At 47.7% G+C, this 20926-nt stretch overlaps 2 protein-coding genes across 2 annotated transcripts in view; one reads left to right on the forward strand and one right to left on the reverse strand.

The window, feature by feature from the left end:
- chst1 (carbohydrate (keratan sulfate Gal-6) sulfotransferase 1) overlaps positions 1-20926 on the reverse strand; it is an 87824-nt gene that overhangs the window by 30436 nt on the left and 36462 nt on the right. The gene's annotated exons all lie outside the window — the stretch shown is intronic.
- On the forward strand, positions 1660-12809 carry LOC140381489 (uncharacterized). The gene is made up of 6 exons (XM_072465567.1): positions 1660-1977; positions 2312-2548; positions 4077-4286; positions 5170-5299; positions 5393-5626; positions 12490-12809. Exons 1-6 carry the CDS (start codon positions 1660-1662, stop codon positions 12780-12782), a joined length of 1422 nt encoding a protein of 473 aa, XP_072321668.1. The 3' UTR covers positions 12783-12809.

Below are 20926 nucleotides of genomic sequence, written 5' to 3' on the forward strand. Positions count from 1 at the left end.
TTTTCATGTCGTAGAATCGTCGACGTCTTGGTCATCATATATGACAAATTATGCATATTTCAGCCCACCGTCAAATCCCGTTTTTTCTATTCTGCCAGTGACACGCAGTGACCGCCAGGGGTCAGGCTTCAACAGACAATGACTTAAACGTTCTCCGCTCGTGTCAAGTTTCATTTTCATTTCTTTTCGGCTTCGTAATATTTTTAGCGAGTTCCAGTGATACAAAATTATTCAACACGGCGCTTTTTTGAAAAAACGGTCGGTGAGTCGGCGAAATATAAGAAAAATAAAAGAATTTGGCATAATTTTGACAATGCTGATTTTTTTTTTTCAGTCGGCTATAATTTTGACGGCTCGGTCGGGTTACGGCAAACAGACATATTGTTTTGCTCTGCCTTATTAGTATTATTTTGTCTTATGCTAGCTGTTTTTATTTTATTTTACCTTTATTTTTCCCCTCCATTCCTTATTAAGAAAGGGGAGGTTTTGTCTATAGGAGTTTTTGTTTATAAGAGTTTTGTTTATAAGAGTTCTTCTATTAAAAGTGTTTTTTAAACTTCCTATAAGTTTTCTGTCCTTTTCCTCTGTATCTACTGCGTTGCAACAATGACATTTTCCCATGTGTGGACAATAAAGGAATATCTTATCTTATCTTATAGTTCCTCTCAGGGCAGAAGGGTTCATAGGATTTAGCTTTGGTTCTGACGATGTTTTACGCTGCTGTTTGTGACTGACTTCAGACTCTTCTCTGATTGGTTCTTCTACAGGAGATCACGGCCAATCAAAACACTTGGACGCCTTTGTTCCTTCGGTAAGTGCACGTTTAAACACCTGCAGGAGCTTTAACGACAGAAAAGACTGGACTGGACTTTGCTCTAATCCAATAATCATTTTGATCTCAGAAAATGTTAAAATGAAAGATTTCACACAAAATAAAACGTGATGCACCAAATAAAAAACGAAACAATCGAGCGATCGTGAAATAAACATTGTAAACAAAGAAATGATGATACTATATTAATTAAGTTTATGTAAAAATGCTGTCGCTGGGAGGTCGTGTTCTTCAGCTAAAGACGTTTCATGAACCTAAAGAACCTTAAATGTGGCTCTAAACGTCTGAACTTTGCTCCGTCAGTTTTGCCCGTCAGAGTCGGTCTGAGCAGAACCTCTGGGTCCAAACCCAGGACCAGAGCGTCAGAGCCACACGGACCATCCAGACCGGGACCGAACTCCTGCTGGACCCAGGCCCAGAGCCAGGCCCAGAGCCAGGCCCAGAGCCAGGCCCAGAGCCAGGCCCAGAGCCAGGCCCAGAGCCAGGCCCAGAGCCAGGCCCAGAGCCAGGTAAAACCAGGACTGCACCGGGACTGGACCAGATCTAAACCAGGACTAAACCAGGACCTAATCAGGATTACAAATCCAGAACTAAAACTTTGACCTTCTTTTGACATTGTGTAACTTATTTTCATGTTTTAAAAGTTCTTAAACTCTTTGTTTAAGTCTTTGTCAATTGTAGGTTTTATTTTCTAAAGTGATTCATGTTTTTGGTTCAAATGACTTTATTTAGACCCGGTCGCCGATGGAAACTCATTTACCAAAACAACAGTAAACAAAGCGGACAAGTGCTTAATATCAAAGGAAACTGAGAGCAATGGGTCCAAAATGGAGGACAGCGAAGCCAGCGCGACAAAGAAGAAAAGAGGAAAGAACCAAACGCCACGAAACAAAACCGTGTGGAAAACGACAGCCTCAGAAAACGACCCGGTGAAAGACTCACAGAGACTCAAAAAGGACGAAGCTCAGAGACGCAGAGGAGAAAATCAGGAGACGGCGCCACCTACTGTCCGCTGCAGCTCACGTTTGGCACTGAAGCCCCGTCGGGTCCATTGTTTGTCCACCAGAGTGACGCCTCCTGCCCACAAACCAGCTCCGACTGAGAGGAAACCACAGGAGCAGACGGAGAGCCCGGCAGGAGCACAGGTACATCGTAAATATACAAATACATTTACAAATACTTCATCGGGCAAAGGACTCTTCAGGCAGAGCAGTTTTAGGGGAGGAACAGCCCTCAGGACAAAAGTCTGTTTGTGTCTCTGTGTGTTTGCGCTGTGTTTTTATCACGACTACGAACGTCCAAAAGGAGATAGACCTGCCTGGGGCGGTCTGGGGGTCCTGTCCCCAAAAAATGTAACATAACAAATCACATGACCAGTCGTTTGGGGCACTTTGGGGGTTTGTAGCAGGTCAGGGTAATTTTTGGTCACTATATATCGTTCTATTAAAAACTCTCAGCGATATCTCTCTTCTGAATCAGGCCGTTACCGCGGGGACGACGGGCGAAGCCGTTACCGCGGGGACGACGGGCGAGGCCGTTACCGCGGGGACGACGAGCGGGCGGGAGCGGCGACACGCCTGTCCAACGTGTGGCAAGAGGTTTTTCCAGAAGAGCCACTTGAAGAAGCACGAGGTCACCCACGGCAACGAGAAACCATTCAGCTGCGACAAGTGTGAGAGAAGATACTGCTCCAAAGAGAGCTACAGGGCTCACCAGGTACTCGACCAGGACCGGACCTGGTACTCGACCAGGACCGGACCAGGTACTCGACCAGGACCGGACCAGGTACTCGACCAGGACCGGACCAGGTACTCGACAAGGACCGGACCAGGTACTCGACAAGGACCGGACCAGGTACTCGACCAGGACCGGACCAGGTACTCGACCAGGACCGGACCAGGTACTCGACAAGGACCGGACCAGGTACTCGACAAGGACCGCACTAGGTACTCGACCAGGACCGGACCAGGTCCTCGACCAGGACCGGACCAGGTCCTCAACCAGGACCGGACCTGGTACTCGACCAGGACCGGACCTGGTACTCGACCAGGACCGGACCAGGTACTCGACCAGGACCGGACCAGGTACTCGACAAGGACCGGACCAGGTACTCGACAAGGACCGGACCAGGTACTCGACAAGGACCGGACCAGGTACTCGACAAGGACCGCACTAGGTACTCGACAAGGACCGGACCAGGTACTCGACAAGGACCGCACTAGGTACTCGACCAGGACCGGACCAGGTCCTCAACCAGGACCGGACCTGGTACTCAACCAGGACTAGACCTGGACCAGAGCAGGACCAGACTAGGACCAGACCAGGTACTCAACTAGAACGGGACCAGGACGAGACCAGGACTAGACCAGGTACTCGACCAGGACCGGACCTGGTACTCGACCAGGACCGGACCAGGTACTCGACCAGGACCGGACCAGGTACTCGACCAGGACCGGACCAGGTACTCGACAAGGACCGGACCAGGTACTCGACAAGGACCGGACCAGGTACTCGACCAGGACCGGACCAGGTACTCGACCAGGACCGGACCAGGTACTCGACAAGGACCGCACTAGGTACTCGACCAGGACCGGACCAGGTCCTCAACCAGGACCGGACCTGGTACTCGACCAGGACCGGACCAGGTACTCGACCAGGACCGGACCAGGTACTCGACAAGGACCGGACCAGGTACTCGACAAGGACCGGACCAGGTACTCGACAAGGACCGGACCAGGTACTCGACAAGGACCGGACCAGGTACTCGACAAGGACCGCACTAGGTACTCGACCAGGACCGGACCTGGTACTCAACCAGGACTAGACCTGGACCAGAGCAGGACCAGACTAGGACCAGACCAGGTACTCAACTAGAACGGGACCAGGACGAGACCAGGACTAGACCAGGTACTCGACCAGGACCGGACCAGGTACTCGACAAGGACCGGACCAGGTACTCAACCAGGACCGGACCTGGTACTCAACCAGGACTAGACCTGGACCAGAGCAGGACCAGACTAGGACCAGACCAGGTACTCAACTAGAACGGGACCAGGACGAGACCAGGACTAGACCAGATACTCAACCAAGACTAGACCAGGTACTCAACCACAACGAGACCAGGACTAGACCAGGACTAGACCAGGACTAGACCAGGACCAGACCAGGACTAGACCAGGACTAGACCAGGACTAGACCAGGACTAAACCAGGACTAAAGCAGGACTGTGTTTGCTGTTCCTCAGTTACTCCACCAGGGGGCACGCCCTTTCCCGTGTCCGCTCTGTCCAAAGGCCTACGGTCTAAAACGGGACCTGAAGGAGCACCTGGTCCTGCACTCTGGACTCAGACCGTACCAGTGTCCAGACTGTGGACGAGGCTTTACACGCCGGCCCTCGCTACGAGTTCACCGCCTGAACCACTGTGAGAGACGCCCCCGAGACCCCGAGACCAAGGTCTGAACCAGGACTGAACCAGGAATGAACCAGGACTAAACCAGGACTAAACCAGGACTGAACCAGGAATGAACCAGGACTAAACCAGGACTAAACCAGGACTAAACCAGGACTAAACCAGGACTAAACCAGGACTAAACCAGGACTGAACCAGGACTAAACCAGGACTAAACCAGGACTGAACCAGGAATGAACCAGGACTAAACCAGGACTAAACCAGGACTAAAGTAGGACTCGACAATAATTAATTATTAATTAATTAAATTAATGAACAATTACAACTTAAACAATCCTAACATTCAATTCCATCCATCCATTTTCTACCGCTTGTTCCCTTTCGGGGTCGCGGATGACTGGAGCCTATCCCAGTGACTTCGGGCTTTAGGCGGGGTCGCAACTCATCGCAGGGTTAACACAGAGACATAGACATTACAGACAGCCATTCACTCTCACATTCATTCACTCGGGCCAATTTAGAGTCACCAATTTTTACCTAACACATGCATGTCTTTGGACGGTGGGAGGAGCCGGAGAGATCATGTGATGTTGGTCTGGTTCTTGGGAGGCAAGAGCGCTAACCGCCTTTGCCACCGTGCACCCCTCAATTCAATTCCATATATTTTTTTTGTTACTAAATCAGCAGTCGCCTCATGGGGAGAACAACCCAGAACTAGACCAACAAGGTCAATGTCGACCCTCGGACTAACTAGGATCAAAGACCAAAAACCAAACCAGGACTAGGACAGGGAAACTAAAACAGGTCAAGACAAAACTAGGGACAACAACACATGGGAAACATGTGTTGTTGTCCCAGGATTAAACCCAGGTCTGAACCAGAACTAAACCAGGACTAAACCAGAACTAAACCAGGTCTCTGTTCCAGGTCCAGGTCCAGTGCTCAGTCTGCCTTAAGTTCCTGGCGAACTCTGGGTCTCTGAAGAACCACATGAAGGTCCACACAGGAGAGAAACCCCACGTCTGCCAGCACTGTGGAAAGAGTTTCAGCCAGAGAGGTACTGGACTGGGACTGGAAATCCCAGATTTGTCCAGCCTGAGTCCGGCCTAAGTCCGGCCTGAGTCCTGCCTAACTCTGGTCTGGTTTTAAGGAAACCTGGTGGCTCACGTGCGCGCTCACAGCGGGGAGCGGCCCTTCATGTGCACACACTGTGGGCGGAGCTTCGGTCAGTGGAAGGAGCTGCAGCGCCATCAGCAGGTGCACATCGGTACTGCATTCCTCTGCAGCTGCTGCGGCAAAATCCTGAGAGACGCTCACACTCTGAGGGCCCACGAGGCTCTGCACACCGGGACCCAGGCTCACTGCTGCCCCCTGTGCCCCAAACGTGAGTACTGCTGCCCCAAACATGAGTACTGCTGCCCCCTGTGCCCCAAACATGAGTACTGCTGCCCCTGGTCCCCAAACGTGAGTACATAAGAGTAGAATATAGAGGAAATGCAGTGACGTCACGCCGTCACGTGGCTCGGAGTATTTCCTCCATTGTGGACTGCAAGAAAGACGAGCACGTACACACGTGCTCGCGTTTTATGGCTGCTAGCCATTTCGACCGTCTCTCCATGTTTTTTCGGGATTCTGTAGAAAGAAACTCCTTCTGTTGTTTCCTGACAATTGGTGCATCCAATTGCACTGCAAGATTCACTCATCTCAAAGGTTTTCACCTGAGTGAGCCCAGAGTCACAGGGGGGCTCATTTGCATCTCATTGAAATCCCTCCCCCTGTCACACTGACAGCACCTTCCCCCTACAGCTGTGTTGTTCTTGATGTAGTGTTATTATGTTTAAGTCTTATTTTTATCAGGACTTGAACTGGACTTGAATCAGAATTAGAAGTTACTATATTAAAATGGAAAATACTTGGATTACAAAAGGCCCTGGAGAGCATCAAAGAATCATAATATAATAGGGTTTATTGCCATTTGTCGATAAACAGAATTCAGTACAACACAAAAAACAAAACATTAAACACTGAGCACTAAACGGCATGATATGTACATAATGAAATATAAGGTAGCTGAAATTCCACAGGTTCTGCTTCACCACCACACCTGGTCTCTTGGTATTAGCTTTAGGCAAATAACAGGACATTTTAAAAATGGCTAACTATCTCTCATAAAACACCATCATCATTGACCAATTATTATTTTTTGAACACACTGCTGAACACACCAGACCAACATCACATGATCTCTCCGGCTCCTCCCACCGTCCAAAGACATGCATGTGTTAGGCAAAATTGGCAACTCTAAATTGGCCCTAGTGAATGAATGTGAGAGTGAACTGTCTGTAATGTCTATGTCTCTGTGTTGGCCCTGCGACAAGTTGGCCACTGTCCAGGGTGTACCCCGCCTAAGGCCCGAAGTCACTGGGATAGGCTCCAGTCACCCGCGACCCCGAAAGGGAACAAGCGGTAGAAAATATTTTTTAATTTGCCCACCCTTTTACTTTTGATTCAGCTATTCAGCAGCAAGCTGTTAGCCCCAGAGCTAACAGCTAGCTCCGGGCTCCGGATCAGGTAATTGTATATATCCGGGTATCCGGATAGCTGGGTAGCGTCACTGGGTTACTGGATTACTGCCGAAGAGCCGCGACTCGCTGAAAACACTGGCTATAACATCCCTTTCGGCAGGGAGTACGGGTCTGGGCCTATCTCACGCATCTTTGAAAAATAACGCTCTTTATGAGGGTTTGACAACCTCGCAGCATATTCAGAAAGTCCATAATTTGAAGAAAGTTCCAACATCACAGTGCGTGTATCCGTGTGCGTGTATCTGTCTGTGTGGTTTTGCAGTCCACAAGGGCGGCGCTACTCTGAATCACGTGACCAGTGACGTTAGGTGCATTTCCTCTATGAAAGACTCAATTAGCAGATTGAGAATGACTCAACCAGATGAAACAACTGCATTTTTTCTAGGAACACTCCTGGACACAGACTTGTTTCTAATAAACCTCTAGGTCTAAACCCGGTCTGCTCCAGGTTCAATTCAATTTATTTTTGTAACGCCCAAAATCACAACAACGGTTGCCTCTGAGGGCCACAGTAAAAGACAAATTAAGCAATGTCTGTGGTGGCGGGAGACGATGTTCCAGAGTCCTCTGTCCTTAGACCCTGCTTCTCGGCCAGGAAAAACTACAAAAAACCTCCTTGGGAAAAAGTAGAAACCTGGAGGGGTTCCAGAGTGAAGGAGAGATCTGACTCCTACAGACGAACAGACGGACGTGAGGGAGACAGTGGAGCTGGAGCCACTCAGGCGGAGAACCAGTTCATCAGGAGGAGAACCGGCTCTTTCAGGTAGATGATGGACCGTCCATACGGGGTACAGACCGCTTCACCAGGAGAGGAGCGTCTGGGTCCACGGGTCCTCGGAGTGAGAAAAAGAAAAAGAAAAGGCAATAAACAGTTTGCAAGTGGAATTAAATATTAAATATTGTTTCATAGAATAAGTCAGGGGTGTCAAACTCATTTGGCCGTGGGCCGAATTTTGACGCTGAAGCTGGGCCGCGGGGCCGAACATAAAGTAAAACAAAACTATTAAAAATATAAGAAATAAATATCTTTATAAAGCCTACGCTGTTTTGAAGCAATTACTGGATCAATACTGTGCTTCAGTTTATGTGCATTAAAACTTCTGAGTTGATCTACAGTTCTACAGAGATAAACATTTGACTTATGACTATAACAAAATAAACTTTTCAAGATCTAAAAAAACGTTTAAATGTATAACTAACATTACCACGTCTGTGTAGTTATCTGTACGCCTGAACTGACTCACCACTAAACTTCTGCTCAAAAGTGCTTAAAGTGCACTTCTCCCTCGGCAGCTCACACAGCAGTGCAGCAGAGCCCCGTGGGGGAGGGGCGGCCACCGGTGGCATTGAGGGATAAAAACGGTTACGGATGTAACTACTGTTCTATGAATCGATTTTTTTTAAAAAGATATATATATTTTTTTGAATATAAATTTGAAATGTTCGGCAGGCCGGATTAAAACGTCTGGCCGGCCGGATTTGGCCAGAGTTTGACACCTATGGTAATAAGTAGTCAGAAGAAGAGGATAGAGCTCAAGCTGCCATACTCCCCCAGCACAGTTACTCCTAGGGCAGCATAACTGAAACTGTAGGTTTATATTTCTGTTCCTAACTTGCCTGACCATAAGCGATTTCAAAGAGGGACGTTTTAAGCCTGGACTTAAATGAAGAGACTGTGTCAGCATATTTAACATGGACCGGGAGCGGATTCCATAACACAGGCGCTTGGTAGCTAAACGCTCTACCTCCTACTGTGCTTTTAGAGACTCTTGGCACCACCAGAAGGCCAGCATTTTGAGAGCTCTGTTTGGATGATATGGTTCTATAGCATCTTTGAGGTAGGATGGGGCCATGTCATTTATGGCGTAGGTCAGGAGTAGAATTTTAAATTTGATTCTAAACTCGACGGGGAGCCAGTGAAGAGACTCCAGCACCGGCGTAATGTGCTCTCTTCTTTTAGTTCCTGTTAGTAATCTTGCTGCTGCATTTTGAACCAGTTGAAAGCTTTTTATGGAGCTTTTAGGACACGCTGCAAGCAGGAGTTACAGTAGTCTAATCTAGTCGTTACAAATGCATGGATAAGTTTTTCGGCATCACTTTTAGGCAGGATTCTTCTGATTTTGGCTCTTGTTGCGCAAATGGAAATAGGCTGTTTTACAAGCTTGATTTATATGAGCTTTAAATGAGAGCTCCTGGTCAAATAAGACTCCAAGGTTTCTTACAGTAGAACTGGAGGCTACACTGACATTGTCCAGTGAGACTATCTGCTCAGATAGAGCATCTCGTAGATGCTTAGGGCCAAGCACAATGACCTCGGTTTTTCTCAGGGTTAAGAAGCAGGTAGTTTAGTGTCATCCAGGTTTTTATCTCCTTCACACAAGTACTAAGTCTGTCTACTTGATCGCTCTGATCAGGTTTCATTGATAAATACAGCTGAGTGTCGTCTGCATAGCAGTGGAAGTTAATGCCATGCTTTCTGATAATGTTGCCTAATGGCAGCATATAAAGAGTAAACAGAATTGGACCGAGTACCGAACCCTGTGGCACACCGTAAATTACTTTAGAGCTTGGTGAGGAGCTCTGGTTTACATTAACAAATTGGAACCTATCAGATAGATAGGATTTAAACCAGCTAAGGGCTGTTCCTCCAACACCTACATCACATTCTAACCTCTGCAGTAGAATGTTGTGGTCGATGGTGTCAAACGCTGCGCTGAGGTCCAACAGAACCAGGATTGAGACCAGTCCATCGTCAGCGGCTAATAACAAATCATTTGTGACTTTAACTAGTGCAGTTTCAGTGCTGTGGTGGGCTCTGAACCCTGACTGGAAAACTTCAAATAAGTTATTGTCCTGCAGGTGGCGACAAAGCTGTTTTACTACAACTTTTTCAAGGATTTTAGAGACGAAGAGGAGATTTGAAATAGTAATAATAAAAGTAGTTTACCAATAGGTCAGGATCGAGGTTAGGCTTTTTCAGAAGAGGTTTAATGACTGCATGTTTGAAGGACTGTGGAACATAGCCACTTTGGAGTGAAGTATTTATTATATTAAGAATAGAGTCTATAATTAGGGGGAGAATGTCTTTGAGGAGTCTGCTTGGAATGGGGTCTAGGACACAAGTTGAGCTTTTAGAGGACATAAGGGCTGAAGTTATCGCTGCTTGATCAACAGCTGTGAACCTTTCTAAGTTTACAGGTGGATTTATATGGGACGTTAGATTTACAGCTTGGGCTAGTTCAGGGCTAATAGTGGGGGTAATTTCATCGATTGTTTTTATTTTATTGTTAAAAAATAGGAGGAAATCATCAGAGCTGAGAGAAGCTGGGATTGAGGGCTCTACTGCTGTGACAGTTTGTTACCATGGCTAGAGTTACTTTTGTTGACATCTATTATATTTGAATAGTATCTGGTTTGGGCCTTCCACGCTTTTAGAGATTCTTCTGTGTGGGAGCGACGAAATAATCCCTCTAGCTTTCTATCTCTTTGTTTATGTGAACGCAGTTCTTGGTTCTACCATGGGGAGGCGACCTTTGGCCTAATCTTCTGTTTTAACGGAGCTGCAACATCAAGAGCAGACTTCAGAGAATTCATGGTCAGATCGACAAATTGATCACTTCCCCTGGACTAAAGCTGTTCTCAGCAGGATCACATGACATGATCACATGACATGATCACATGACATGATCACATGACAGGATCACATGACACGATCACATGACATGATCACATGACAGGATCACATGACACGATCACATGACATGTCACTGAATATTGGCTCTATTATTTCTTTGAATTTTGAGATAGATTTTTCAGATATTGTCCTTTTCATTATAACTTTATTTTGTGGGACTGGATGATCTTTAAGAATAAACTGAAAGGTAATTAGGAAATGATCTGACAATATAGGGTTTTGAGGGAGGACAATGAGGTCACTAATCTCTGTTCCATACGTTAGGACAAGATCCAGAGTGTTCTTGTGAGTGTGAGTCGCTTTATTTACATTCTGAGTGAAACCAATGCTGTCTAACAAGGCGCTGAAGGCATTACTGAGAGAGTCATCACTCATGTTCACGTGGATATTAAAGTCTCCAACTATAACTATTTTATCCCAGGCTAACACTAAGTTTGATATAAAGTCAGAAAACTCTGTTAAAAACTCTGAGTAGGGTCCAGGAGGTCGGTAGATAACTATGAACAAAACTCCTTTTTGGTTTTTCATATTTGGACATGTGATCGACAGCATAAGGCTTTAAATGAGTGAAATGCATTGTTAGTTTTAGGGCTCATGAGTCGCTTGAGTGTGAGATCACTGCCACACCACCACCTCGGCCTGTGCTCCTGCAGGTCTGAAAGTTAACATGGGTGGGTGGGGTTAACATGGGTGGGTGGGGTTAACATGGGTGGGTGGGGTTAACATGGATGGGTGGGGTTAACATGGGTGGGTGGGGTTAACATGGGTGGGTGGAGTTAACATGGGTGGGTGGAGTTAACATGGGTGGGTGGGGTGGACTCATTTAGTCTGAGATAATTGTCTTGTTGAAGCCACGTTTCAGTTAGAGCTGAAGATCTATGTTATAGTCACTAATTAATTCATTAACTCAAAGCAATTTGGAGGAAATTGATCTAATGTTTAGCAGTCCACATTTTATGTGCTTATTTATTTGTGTCATTTGTGAGTGTTATTTTTCTTAAGTTATTTGGTCTGACGGCTATCGGTCAAATTCCGAACTAATAGGGATGTACCCTCCGAAGTGGGATGGATGCCATCCCTGCGTATGAGCCTGGGCTTTCCCCAAAACGCACTCCAGTTATCAACAAAGACCACATTGTTTTGAGGGAACCTCTGTCTACTCTGCTTTAAGATCCTAAGGTTTCCTTCGATGTCACCCATTCTGACCCCTGGGTAACACCTAACGCTAGCAGTAGCTGGAAGCTTCACGTCTCTAACTATATAACTTCCAATTACTAGAGTGTCACAAGTCCATTCAGCGGGCGTGTGATCGCTGAGGGGAGAAAACCTATTGTAGATGGGAAGCTCATGGTGCACTACGGTCACAAATTGGTCCCTATTCTGTTCCTGGTCTAGTCCCGGCTGCAGGGGAGATGCTGAGGAACTAGGCTCTGTCTTACTAGCACTGTTAATGCTAATGCTACGCTCTGTAGCGCGGTCCGGTAAACCTGATGCTACAACCTGGCTATAGCCCCTCTAAACAGCGGATCCGCGCTTCTAACTCCGTAACCATGGCCTCCAAAACTACCACTACACTGCACTTCACGCACCTATCGTCAGAGAAAGAGCCAGGGTTCTGACTCGACATATGACAACTTGAGCAGGTAAAGGCAGAGGGAGATCCAGCCATGACGCTAGCGGCTAGGCTAGGCTAGTTTAGGCTGGAGCTAGAGAGTGAGGGGGTTTTTTAATCCACGAAATACTGAAAAGTGAACTGAAAGAGGCTCCGGATTGTTTGTGGAGCAATCAAACTTTCACTATTGTGTGTATGATGCTAAAATAGTGTGTATAATTCATGGATTAACGATAGAAAGTAGCAAACAAACAACTCTGAAAACGCAATACACTCACCCGGAAGTGACGTCACAGGAAATACCTCCAGCTCTAAACCCGGTCTGTTCCAGGTCTAATCCCGTTTGTGTTTTGCAGGTTACGTGTCAGGCTCAAAGCTGCGGCGTCACTTACGCTGCGCTCACTCCACAGAAAAGCCTTTCACCTGTCACTGTGGCTCCGCCTACTCCCTGCACCAAAGCCTGGTCCGCCACCAGGCTCTGCACCGATTGGACGAGACAGGGGCGGGACATCAGCACGGACGACAAATCGGAAGACAACTGTGCAAAAGCTCTGTGGAGTCGAACACAAACCAAGAGGAAAACAGGGAAGAGGCGGAGCTACTCATCGTCCAGGAAGTGGCCCAGACTGTGGAGATAAATTCAGGCTGAATATGGACGATGGACAATGTCAGGTGTCACTCCTCAAAACATGTTTGTGCAGAACTGTACGAGTGAGCAGTTTTAATGCAGAATAAGACGTTTGTGGAGGAAATGATGGAATGTCGCGTCTCACATCGGACCTAAACGCTGTCACTTTGAACTCTCTGGGAACAAAATCACACACAATTTGGATTTTTCCATCACAAATTGTACTTTTCCAGCTTCACATTTGTCTCTGAGCTGTTGAACTTTTGTGTGTAACAAATAAAATGAAAAAGTGTTGTATTTTTCCCAAAAAAAAACTGGTGTTTATCATAAACTCCTATAGAGAGCATTCACCGACGTCACAAAACCACGTGATACGCATACGTTGCCGCCCCCTTGTCCGTCGCTTGCTAAGTTCCTTTGCACTGATAGAGCGCGGAAAGTGATCTCAAACGTACATTATGGAGCCCCCAGAGCTTTCAGAGTCCACAAACTCCTTGGATGAGCTACACAGAGGTCAATATTTAGAAAAGCTAAGATCAATCAACTCAGATCCATATTTTATGCCTAAATTACGACTCTTCCAGATATCTCCAAGCCCACTGGTCCTATGGTTCACAAGTCCCAATTTTGATCAGACACTCTACGGCTGAATAAAACTGAAGTTATTTTACAGCGTTTATGCTCCAGAGCTCCAGCGCAGGCAGGCGGTGCGTGAGTCTGCATGCCCGGGGTTCGGTCACCTACACCGGGCTGAACAGCTGTCAGGTCCCTGCGCCGCGAGCGAGTGAGTGACAACCTATAAAACTTCAGATCAACAAAGTGTGTACTGAACCGATGTTAATTCTACAGCGTGCGCAGAACAGATAGACTTATATATCCGGAGCGCCAGCGCAGACAGCGGTGCGTGAGTCTGCATGCGCCGGGTTCAGCGCACCTCCACCGGGCTGAACAGCTGTCAGCTCCGCTGTGCGCCGCTGCCGCAGCGCGAGTGACAAACGATAGAACTTCAGATTAACAAAGAGTCTGCTTTGAGCCTAAATAAAACTGATAATACTGTTAATTCTACAGCGTGCGCAGATCTTTAGATCTATATCTATATCTATAGATATATATATATATATATATATATATATATATATATATAGAAGTCTATGTCCATCGCGCTCTTATTTCCGGGTTTCCCGATATCGGCTAGAACTTCTCTCCGTTTATCTTCCCGGTTGCTGCATCAACTGCCACATAAACCTTCACCATTGTGATAATAGTAAAGAGTGCGATATCATTAAAGGTGCGATAACATGCTTTTTTCACGTTTCGTAGTCTATCCTAAGTGTATAATTGGTAATAATAAGGGTTGTGCAACACCCTTAACATAATAGTTTAGAAATATCACCCAGACCTTGGACCCCCTCACCAACCCGGAAATGCAAACGGCTTGGTTTGATATTCGCCCCCACCCTTGTGAAGAGCGGTCTGGTTCCCCAGCCCAACCTGTGACGTAGTCTCAGAGCGCCTGTGTGCCCCGCCCACCCGTGACGTAGTCTCAGAGCGCGTGTGTGCCCCGCCCACCCGTGATGTAGTGTGCCCCCCACAGCTGTCTGCTCCGCGATGCACAGCTCCGCGCCAGTGAGTGAGAAACGATAGAACTTCAGATCAACACTACTTTGAGACTAAATAAATCTGGTGTTTACTCTACAGCGTGCGCAGAACAGATATATCTATAGATCTTTATATATACATATATATGTGTATATATATATATATATATATATATATGTATATATATATATATATATATATATATATATATATATATATATATATATATATATAAAAAGTCTTATGTCCATCGCGCTCTTATTTCCTGGTTTTTCGGTATCGGATAGAACTTCTCTTCGTTTATTGTCCCGGTTTCTGCATCAACTGCCACATCAACCTTCATCATTGTGATAAAAGTAAGGAGTGCGATATCATTAATGAAGTTTTGGGCCTCTTTAAGCCGTGTTTCGTCGTAAACCGAAGCAGAAAAACTCCGGGGCTTGTATTGGGAGACGAGCCTGCAGCAGCGCGGAGCCGGGGGGAAGGGGGCGGGAGGCGGCAGGCGGGTGGAGAGGGGGGAGGGTGAGGGGGGATGATGACGCGTGCCTGTGATTATGACACGGTCTTGTGAACACCCCCCGTCAGTTTGGAGATTTGAGGAAAGGAGATAGTCTGTACTAAAGCTAAACACTGTGGGAATCAATCAAAAAAACACTCTGGGTACATATATGAAGCACAAATAGCAGTGTAAGAAGGTTAACAGCTCTGAAAAGTCGATTTTGCATGTTATGGGACGTTTAATGAAGTTTTGGGCCTCTTTGAACCGTGTTTTGTCGTAAATCGAAGCAGAAAAACTCCGGTATAGAATGGGCTTGTATAGGGGGAAACGCACTGATGACGGCCAAGAGCCTGGAGGAGCCTGGGAGAGCGTGGGGGGCGGCCGTGTGACGTCACGTGAATGCTCTCTATTGGATAATCACATTTGTGGCAAATACAAGAAGAAACGTTTTTTAAATCCATTTAATGAGCTTTTAAACTAGTTACAAAAGAGTTTCCTCAAAGTCCTGTTTTCACCTGCCTCCTAGTCCCGCCCACATCCCTGTACTCACTGCGATCATGTGACGTTTTATTCTACATTGTCCCCAAGCGCCCCCTGTGTCTGTGTGAGAAAGAGTGTCCCCTGTGTCTGTGTGAGGAAGAGCGCCCCCTGTGTCTGTGAGAAAGGAATTGGAGGGTCTGTGTCAAAATATCACTAAATAATAAACTTGTTTGTTACGATACGATACACTCCGGAGTACACTGAGGCTGCTGCAGCGTCCAGCCACACTCGCTCAGGTCACTCTCGTAGAATACCAGGTTTCCTTTTTCCAGTTGCTCAAAGGCTACTTTTCCCAGAGACTGCACCATCTCCATGGTCTCTGGAGTCCAGTGAAGGTCTGAAGGTCTAATCCCTGGTGATACTTGATGTTCTTTACTTTGGCCTGCACCACCAAGAAGTGGACATACATCTGTGTGAGAGTCCGGGAAGCTCTGGTTCCTCTCTTTGTTCCAGAAGCTTCTGTATAACTGTGGAGAGGATCCAGCAGAAGACCGGGATGTGGCACATGATGTGGAGGCTGCGGATGTTCTTGATGTGGGAGAGAACAAGTGTCCATGTGAACAATGTCCATAGGGACCTGACAATGCCCCCGGATCCCCTTTCCTCAGACCCTCCTTCTCGACCGGGAAAAACATGTTGGTTTTGTTAATTCTTTGCTACCCGTGTGGCCGAGCTCCTCACCTTATCTCTAAGGGAGCGCCCAGCCACCCGGCGGAGGAAACTCATTTCGACCGCTTGTATCCGCGATCTTGTCCTTTCGGTCATTACCCAAAGCTCATGCACATAGGTGAGGGTAGGAATGTAGACCGACCGGTAAATTGAGAGCTTTGCCTTTCGACTCAGCTCCTTCTTCACCACAACAGTCCGATGCAGCGAATGCATCACTGCAGCCGCTGCACCGATCCGACTGTCAATCTCACGCTCCATCCTTCCCTCACTCGTGAACAAGACCCCGAGATACTTGAACTCCTCCACTTGGGGCAAGGACTCCCCACCCACCCGGAGAGGGCAAGCCACCTTTTTCCGGTCGAGAACCATGGCCTCGGATTTGGAGGTGCTGATTCTCATCCCAGCCGCTTCACACTCGGCTGCAAACCGTCCCAGTGCATGTTGCAGGTCCGGGTTTGATGGAGCCATCAGGACAACATCGTCTGCAAACAGCAGAGATGAGATCCTGTGGTCCCCAAACCAGACACCGTCCGAACCTTGACTGCTCCTTGAAATTCTGTCCATAAAAACCATGAACAGAACCGGTGACAAAGGGCTGCCCTGGCGGAGTCCAACATCCACTGGGAACAGGTCTGACTTACTGCCGGCAATGAACACAGCTCCTGCTCCGGTCATACAGGGACCGGACAGCCCTGAGCAAAGGGCCCCGGACCCCATACTCCCGGAGCACCCCCCAAGGGACACCCCGAAGGAAACGGTTGAAAGCCTTCTCCAGATCCACAAAGCACATGTGGACTGGTTGGGCAAACTCCCATGAACCCTCGAGCCCCCGATTGAGAGTCTAGAGCTGGTCCAATGTTCCACGACCGGGACAAAAACCACTCTGTTCCTCCTGAATCCGAGGTTCGACTATCGGTCGGATTCTCCTCTCCACTACCTTGGAATAGACCTTACCCGGGAGGCTGAGGAGTGTGATCCCTCTGTAGTTGGAACACACCCTCCGGTCCCCCTTCTTGAATAGAGGGACCACCATCCCGGTCTGCCAGTCCAGAGGCACGGTCCCCGACCGCCACGCGATGTTGCAGAGACGTGTCAGGCAAGACATTCCTACAACATCCAGAGACTTTAGGTACTCAGGGCGGATCTCATCCACCCCCGGAACCACCGAGGAGTTTGCGAACAACCTCAGTGACTTCAGCCCGGGTGATGGGTGAGCTAACCCCCAAGTGCCCGGTCTCTGCTTCCTCTTCGGAAGACGTGACTGAGGGATTAAGGAGGTCCTGAAAGTATTCCTTCCACCGTCCGACGACATCCCCAGTCGAGGTCACCAGGCCTCCACCCGCACCATAAACGGTGTTGGTGAGGCACTGCTTCCCCCTCCTGAGGCGCCAGACGGTTTGCCAGAATTTCTTTGGGGCCGACCGATAGTCCTCCTCCATGGCCTCCCCGAACTCCTCCCCGGCCCGGGTTTTTGCCACTGCGACAGCACGAGCCGCGGCTCGCTTGGCCTGCCGATACCCGTCGATGACCTCAGGAGACCTACAAACCAGAGTGGCCCGATAGGCCTCCTTCTTCAGTCTGACGGCATCCCTTACTTCCGGTGTCCACCACCGGATTCGGGGTTGCCGCCACGACAGGCACCGGAAACCTTGCGGCCACAGCTCCGAGCAGCCGCATCAACAATGGAGGTGGAGAACATGGTCCACTCGGACTCAATGTCCCCAGCCTCCCCCGGGATATGGGAGAAGCTCTCCCGGAGGTGTGAGTTGAATACCCTACTGACAGAGGGCTCCACAAGACGTTCCCAACAGACCCTCACAATGCGCTTGGGTCTGCCAAGTCTGTCCGGCTTCCTCCTCCGCCAGCGGATCCAACTCACCACCAGGTGGTGATCGGTTGACAACTCTGCCCCTCTCTTCACCCGAGTGTCCAAGACACGCGGTCGGAGGTCAGATGACACGACAACAAAGTCGATTATTGACGTCCGGCCTAGAGTGTCCTGGTGCCATGTGCACTGTGGACACCCTTATGCTTGAACCGTCTGAGTCGAGCTGGACCCACTCTTCATCTGCCTGAAGAGTGGGTCCAGCTCGACTCCGACGGCCCCTCATCTGCCTGAAGAGTGGGTCCAGCTCGCCTCAGTCGGTCCCTCTTCTGCCTGAAGAGTGGGTCCAGCTCCAGTCTCCTCGTGTCCGTCTGTCCGTCTGTGAGAGTCGGATCTCTCCTTCACTGGAACTCCTCCAGGTTTCTACGCTTTTTTCCCAAAGAGGTTTTTTTTGTAGTTTTTCCTGGCCGAGAAGGAGAGTCTAAGGACAGAGGACCCTGGGACATCGTCCCTCGCCACCACAGACATTGTCTGACTCCATCGCCACCACAGACATTGTTGATTCATTTCTCCCTGTGGCCCTCAGAGGCAACTGTTGTTGTGATTTTGGGCCTTACAAAAATAAATTGATTTGATTTGAACATGGTGTTCGTTATGGACAATCCGTGGCTAGCACAGATGTCCAACAACTGAACACCGCTCGGGTTCAGATCAGGGAAGCTGCTCTTCCTGATCACCCCTCCCCAGGTGTCACTGTCATTGCCCACGTGGACGTTGAAGTCCCCCAGAAGAACAATGGAGTCCCCGGTCGGTGCACTGTCCAGTACTCCTCCCAAGGACTCCAAGAAGGCCGGGTACTCTGCACTGCTGTTCGGCCCGTAGGCCGCCACAACTGTGAGAGACCTGTCCCCCACCCGAAGGCGGAGGGACGCGACCCTCCCGCGACTGGGGTGAACTCCAACACGTGGCGGCTGAGCTGAGGGGCTGTAAGCAAGCCCACACCAGCCCGCCGCCTCTCCCCGCGGGCAACACCAGAGAAGTGGAGCGTCCAGCCCCTCTCAAGGAGATGGGTTCCAGAGCCCAAACTGTGCGTGGAGGTGAGGCCGACTATATCTAGTCGGTATCGCTCAACCTCCCGCACAAGGCTCAGGCTCTTTCCCCCCCAGCGAGGTGACATTCCATGTCCCCAGAGTTAGTCTCTGTGCCTGGAGATCTGGTCGTCGAGGCCCCTGCCGTCGACTGCCGCCCAGATCTCTATCAGCCAATACCAGCTGCAGTTAATCACATGATATTTAATGCTGATATGCAAGTATAATTTAGGTTATAAATATGTTCCCAATAGACTAGTTGATGGAATAAAATGTAAATAAAGCATAGGTCTAATCATTTGTATCGATATATGACCATGAAAGTATAACCACATATAAATGTTTTTTGTATTGATCATTGCAGAAAAACATGGTCAGAGCGGATCCATCTTTTTAGACATTAAATCAAATTTAGGCAGAAGATATATACTGTTCAAACCTTGCCAAGATGAGAAGCCAATGTTAATGTCTAAACAAGGACTTGTTGAAATTAACACTGTGTGTGCTTATCTTGGGACCATTAACCACATGTGGAGTGTTTCATGAGCTTTTGAACCTGGACTGCTAAACTCTGAAACAATCAAATTGAGGAGAGATGCAGAGAGAGCTCAGAGATGTTAGCGACGTCCTGTGACTGAGACCTCCAACATTCACTCCTCGAGCGAGCAAAATAACTGCCTCCTGTGTCGTTGTTGTTTTTATGGAATGTTTTGAGCTTAACTCTGACATTTTACTTATTCCTTCAGAGCCGGATGCCAAGAGACCCGTGGACAGACGAGCTGTGGAGCCGTAACCTGAAGACCGTGGCCACGGCAGTGAGGGTAGTAGATCTTCACTCAGCACCCGTTCAGGGACAGGAATCCGGCTTCACGGCCCGTCTCTCCCAGGATGAAGGCAATCCGAAGACACAGGAAGGTGAATAAAAAAATCTGTTATACATGTGTTATGTAATAGAAGAGAAAAGTGCACAGTGTAAAGTCTAAATGCAAGAGTAAGAAACAAAAGAAAATTAGGTCTAAAATTCCGGTGAAGTCCAAAACCGTGTTACCTAGTCTATGGAGAGGAGACAGTAAGATCTGCTTATTAAAAGAGGATCTTACACCCCACATGTGAGTGTGATGCATCATTAGAAAGCTTAGGCCTTGTGGTTTCAGCAGATGTGCATATAAACACTGTCAGGGCTTCAGAACTTACACTAGAGAAGCCCAAACATACAAAATTCATATTTTTTTTAGTCTCGCCTGAATATTGTCAATTTGTAAAGGTCCTAAGCAAAACATACTTCATTGTGTGCATATGCTGTTCACTGTACATGCTGTTTATCTTGTTGGCAACACCTGTGTTGTTTCAGATCTCTCGGAATAAGCATTTTGGTGCTGTTGACCTTTTTGTATCAAAAAGTATATTCGGAACAAGTTACCCAAATATGTGCCAACTGTGCCAAACTGTTTTACTACAATTTTAGCTTCTCTATGATAATAAAACATACATTTTGATGTTTTGTAAACCACTAATACCTATTATACCTGCTAAAAACAATGTATGTGAAAATGTGTAAATATGAGTTTATCCACGAATTTCCCATATAGAGGTGAAAAAAATATATACATATATATTTTTATTGGTATAATAATGCATGTATCTAACAAAAAATGCGCGTCCAAAAGCCTAACAAAATCAGAAAACGTGATCGCCGTATGCCAAAAAAATCCTCATAAGCTTAGAGAAGATTCTGTGTGAGGAAGCCCTAAAACCCACCCAATGTTTGAAAGCTTGGCTCATTGGCTATAATAATACGGTAATCAAAATGTTCTACGTCATCTTAAGCCGATGCTATGTAGATGTAAACAACTTGAACGTGTGCGTCGGAAGCGGTGCATTTTTTTCCGGAGGCTGTAAAAAACAAACCTGTGGACAGGGTCTCATTCTGTAGCTAACAGTGTGA

Source organism: Eucyclogobius newberryi, unplaced genomic scaffold, assembly GCF_026437365.1.
Source record: "Eucyclogobius newberryi isolate DKJ021-1_F unplaced genomic scaffold, fEucNew1.0.hap1 SCAF_5, whole genome shotgun sequence".
Classification (NCBI taxonomy): Eukaryota; Metazoa; Chordata; class Actinopteri; order Gobiiformes; family Gobiidae; genus Eucyclogobius; species Eucyclogobius newberryi.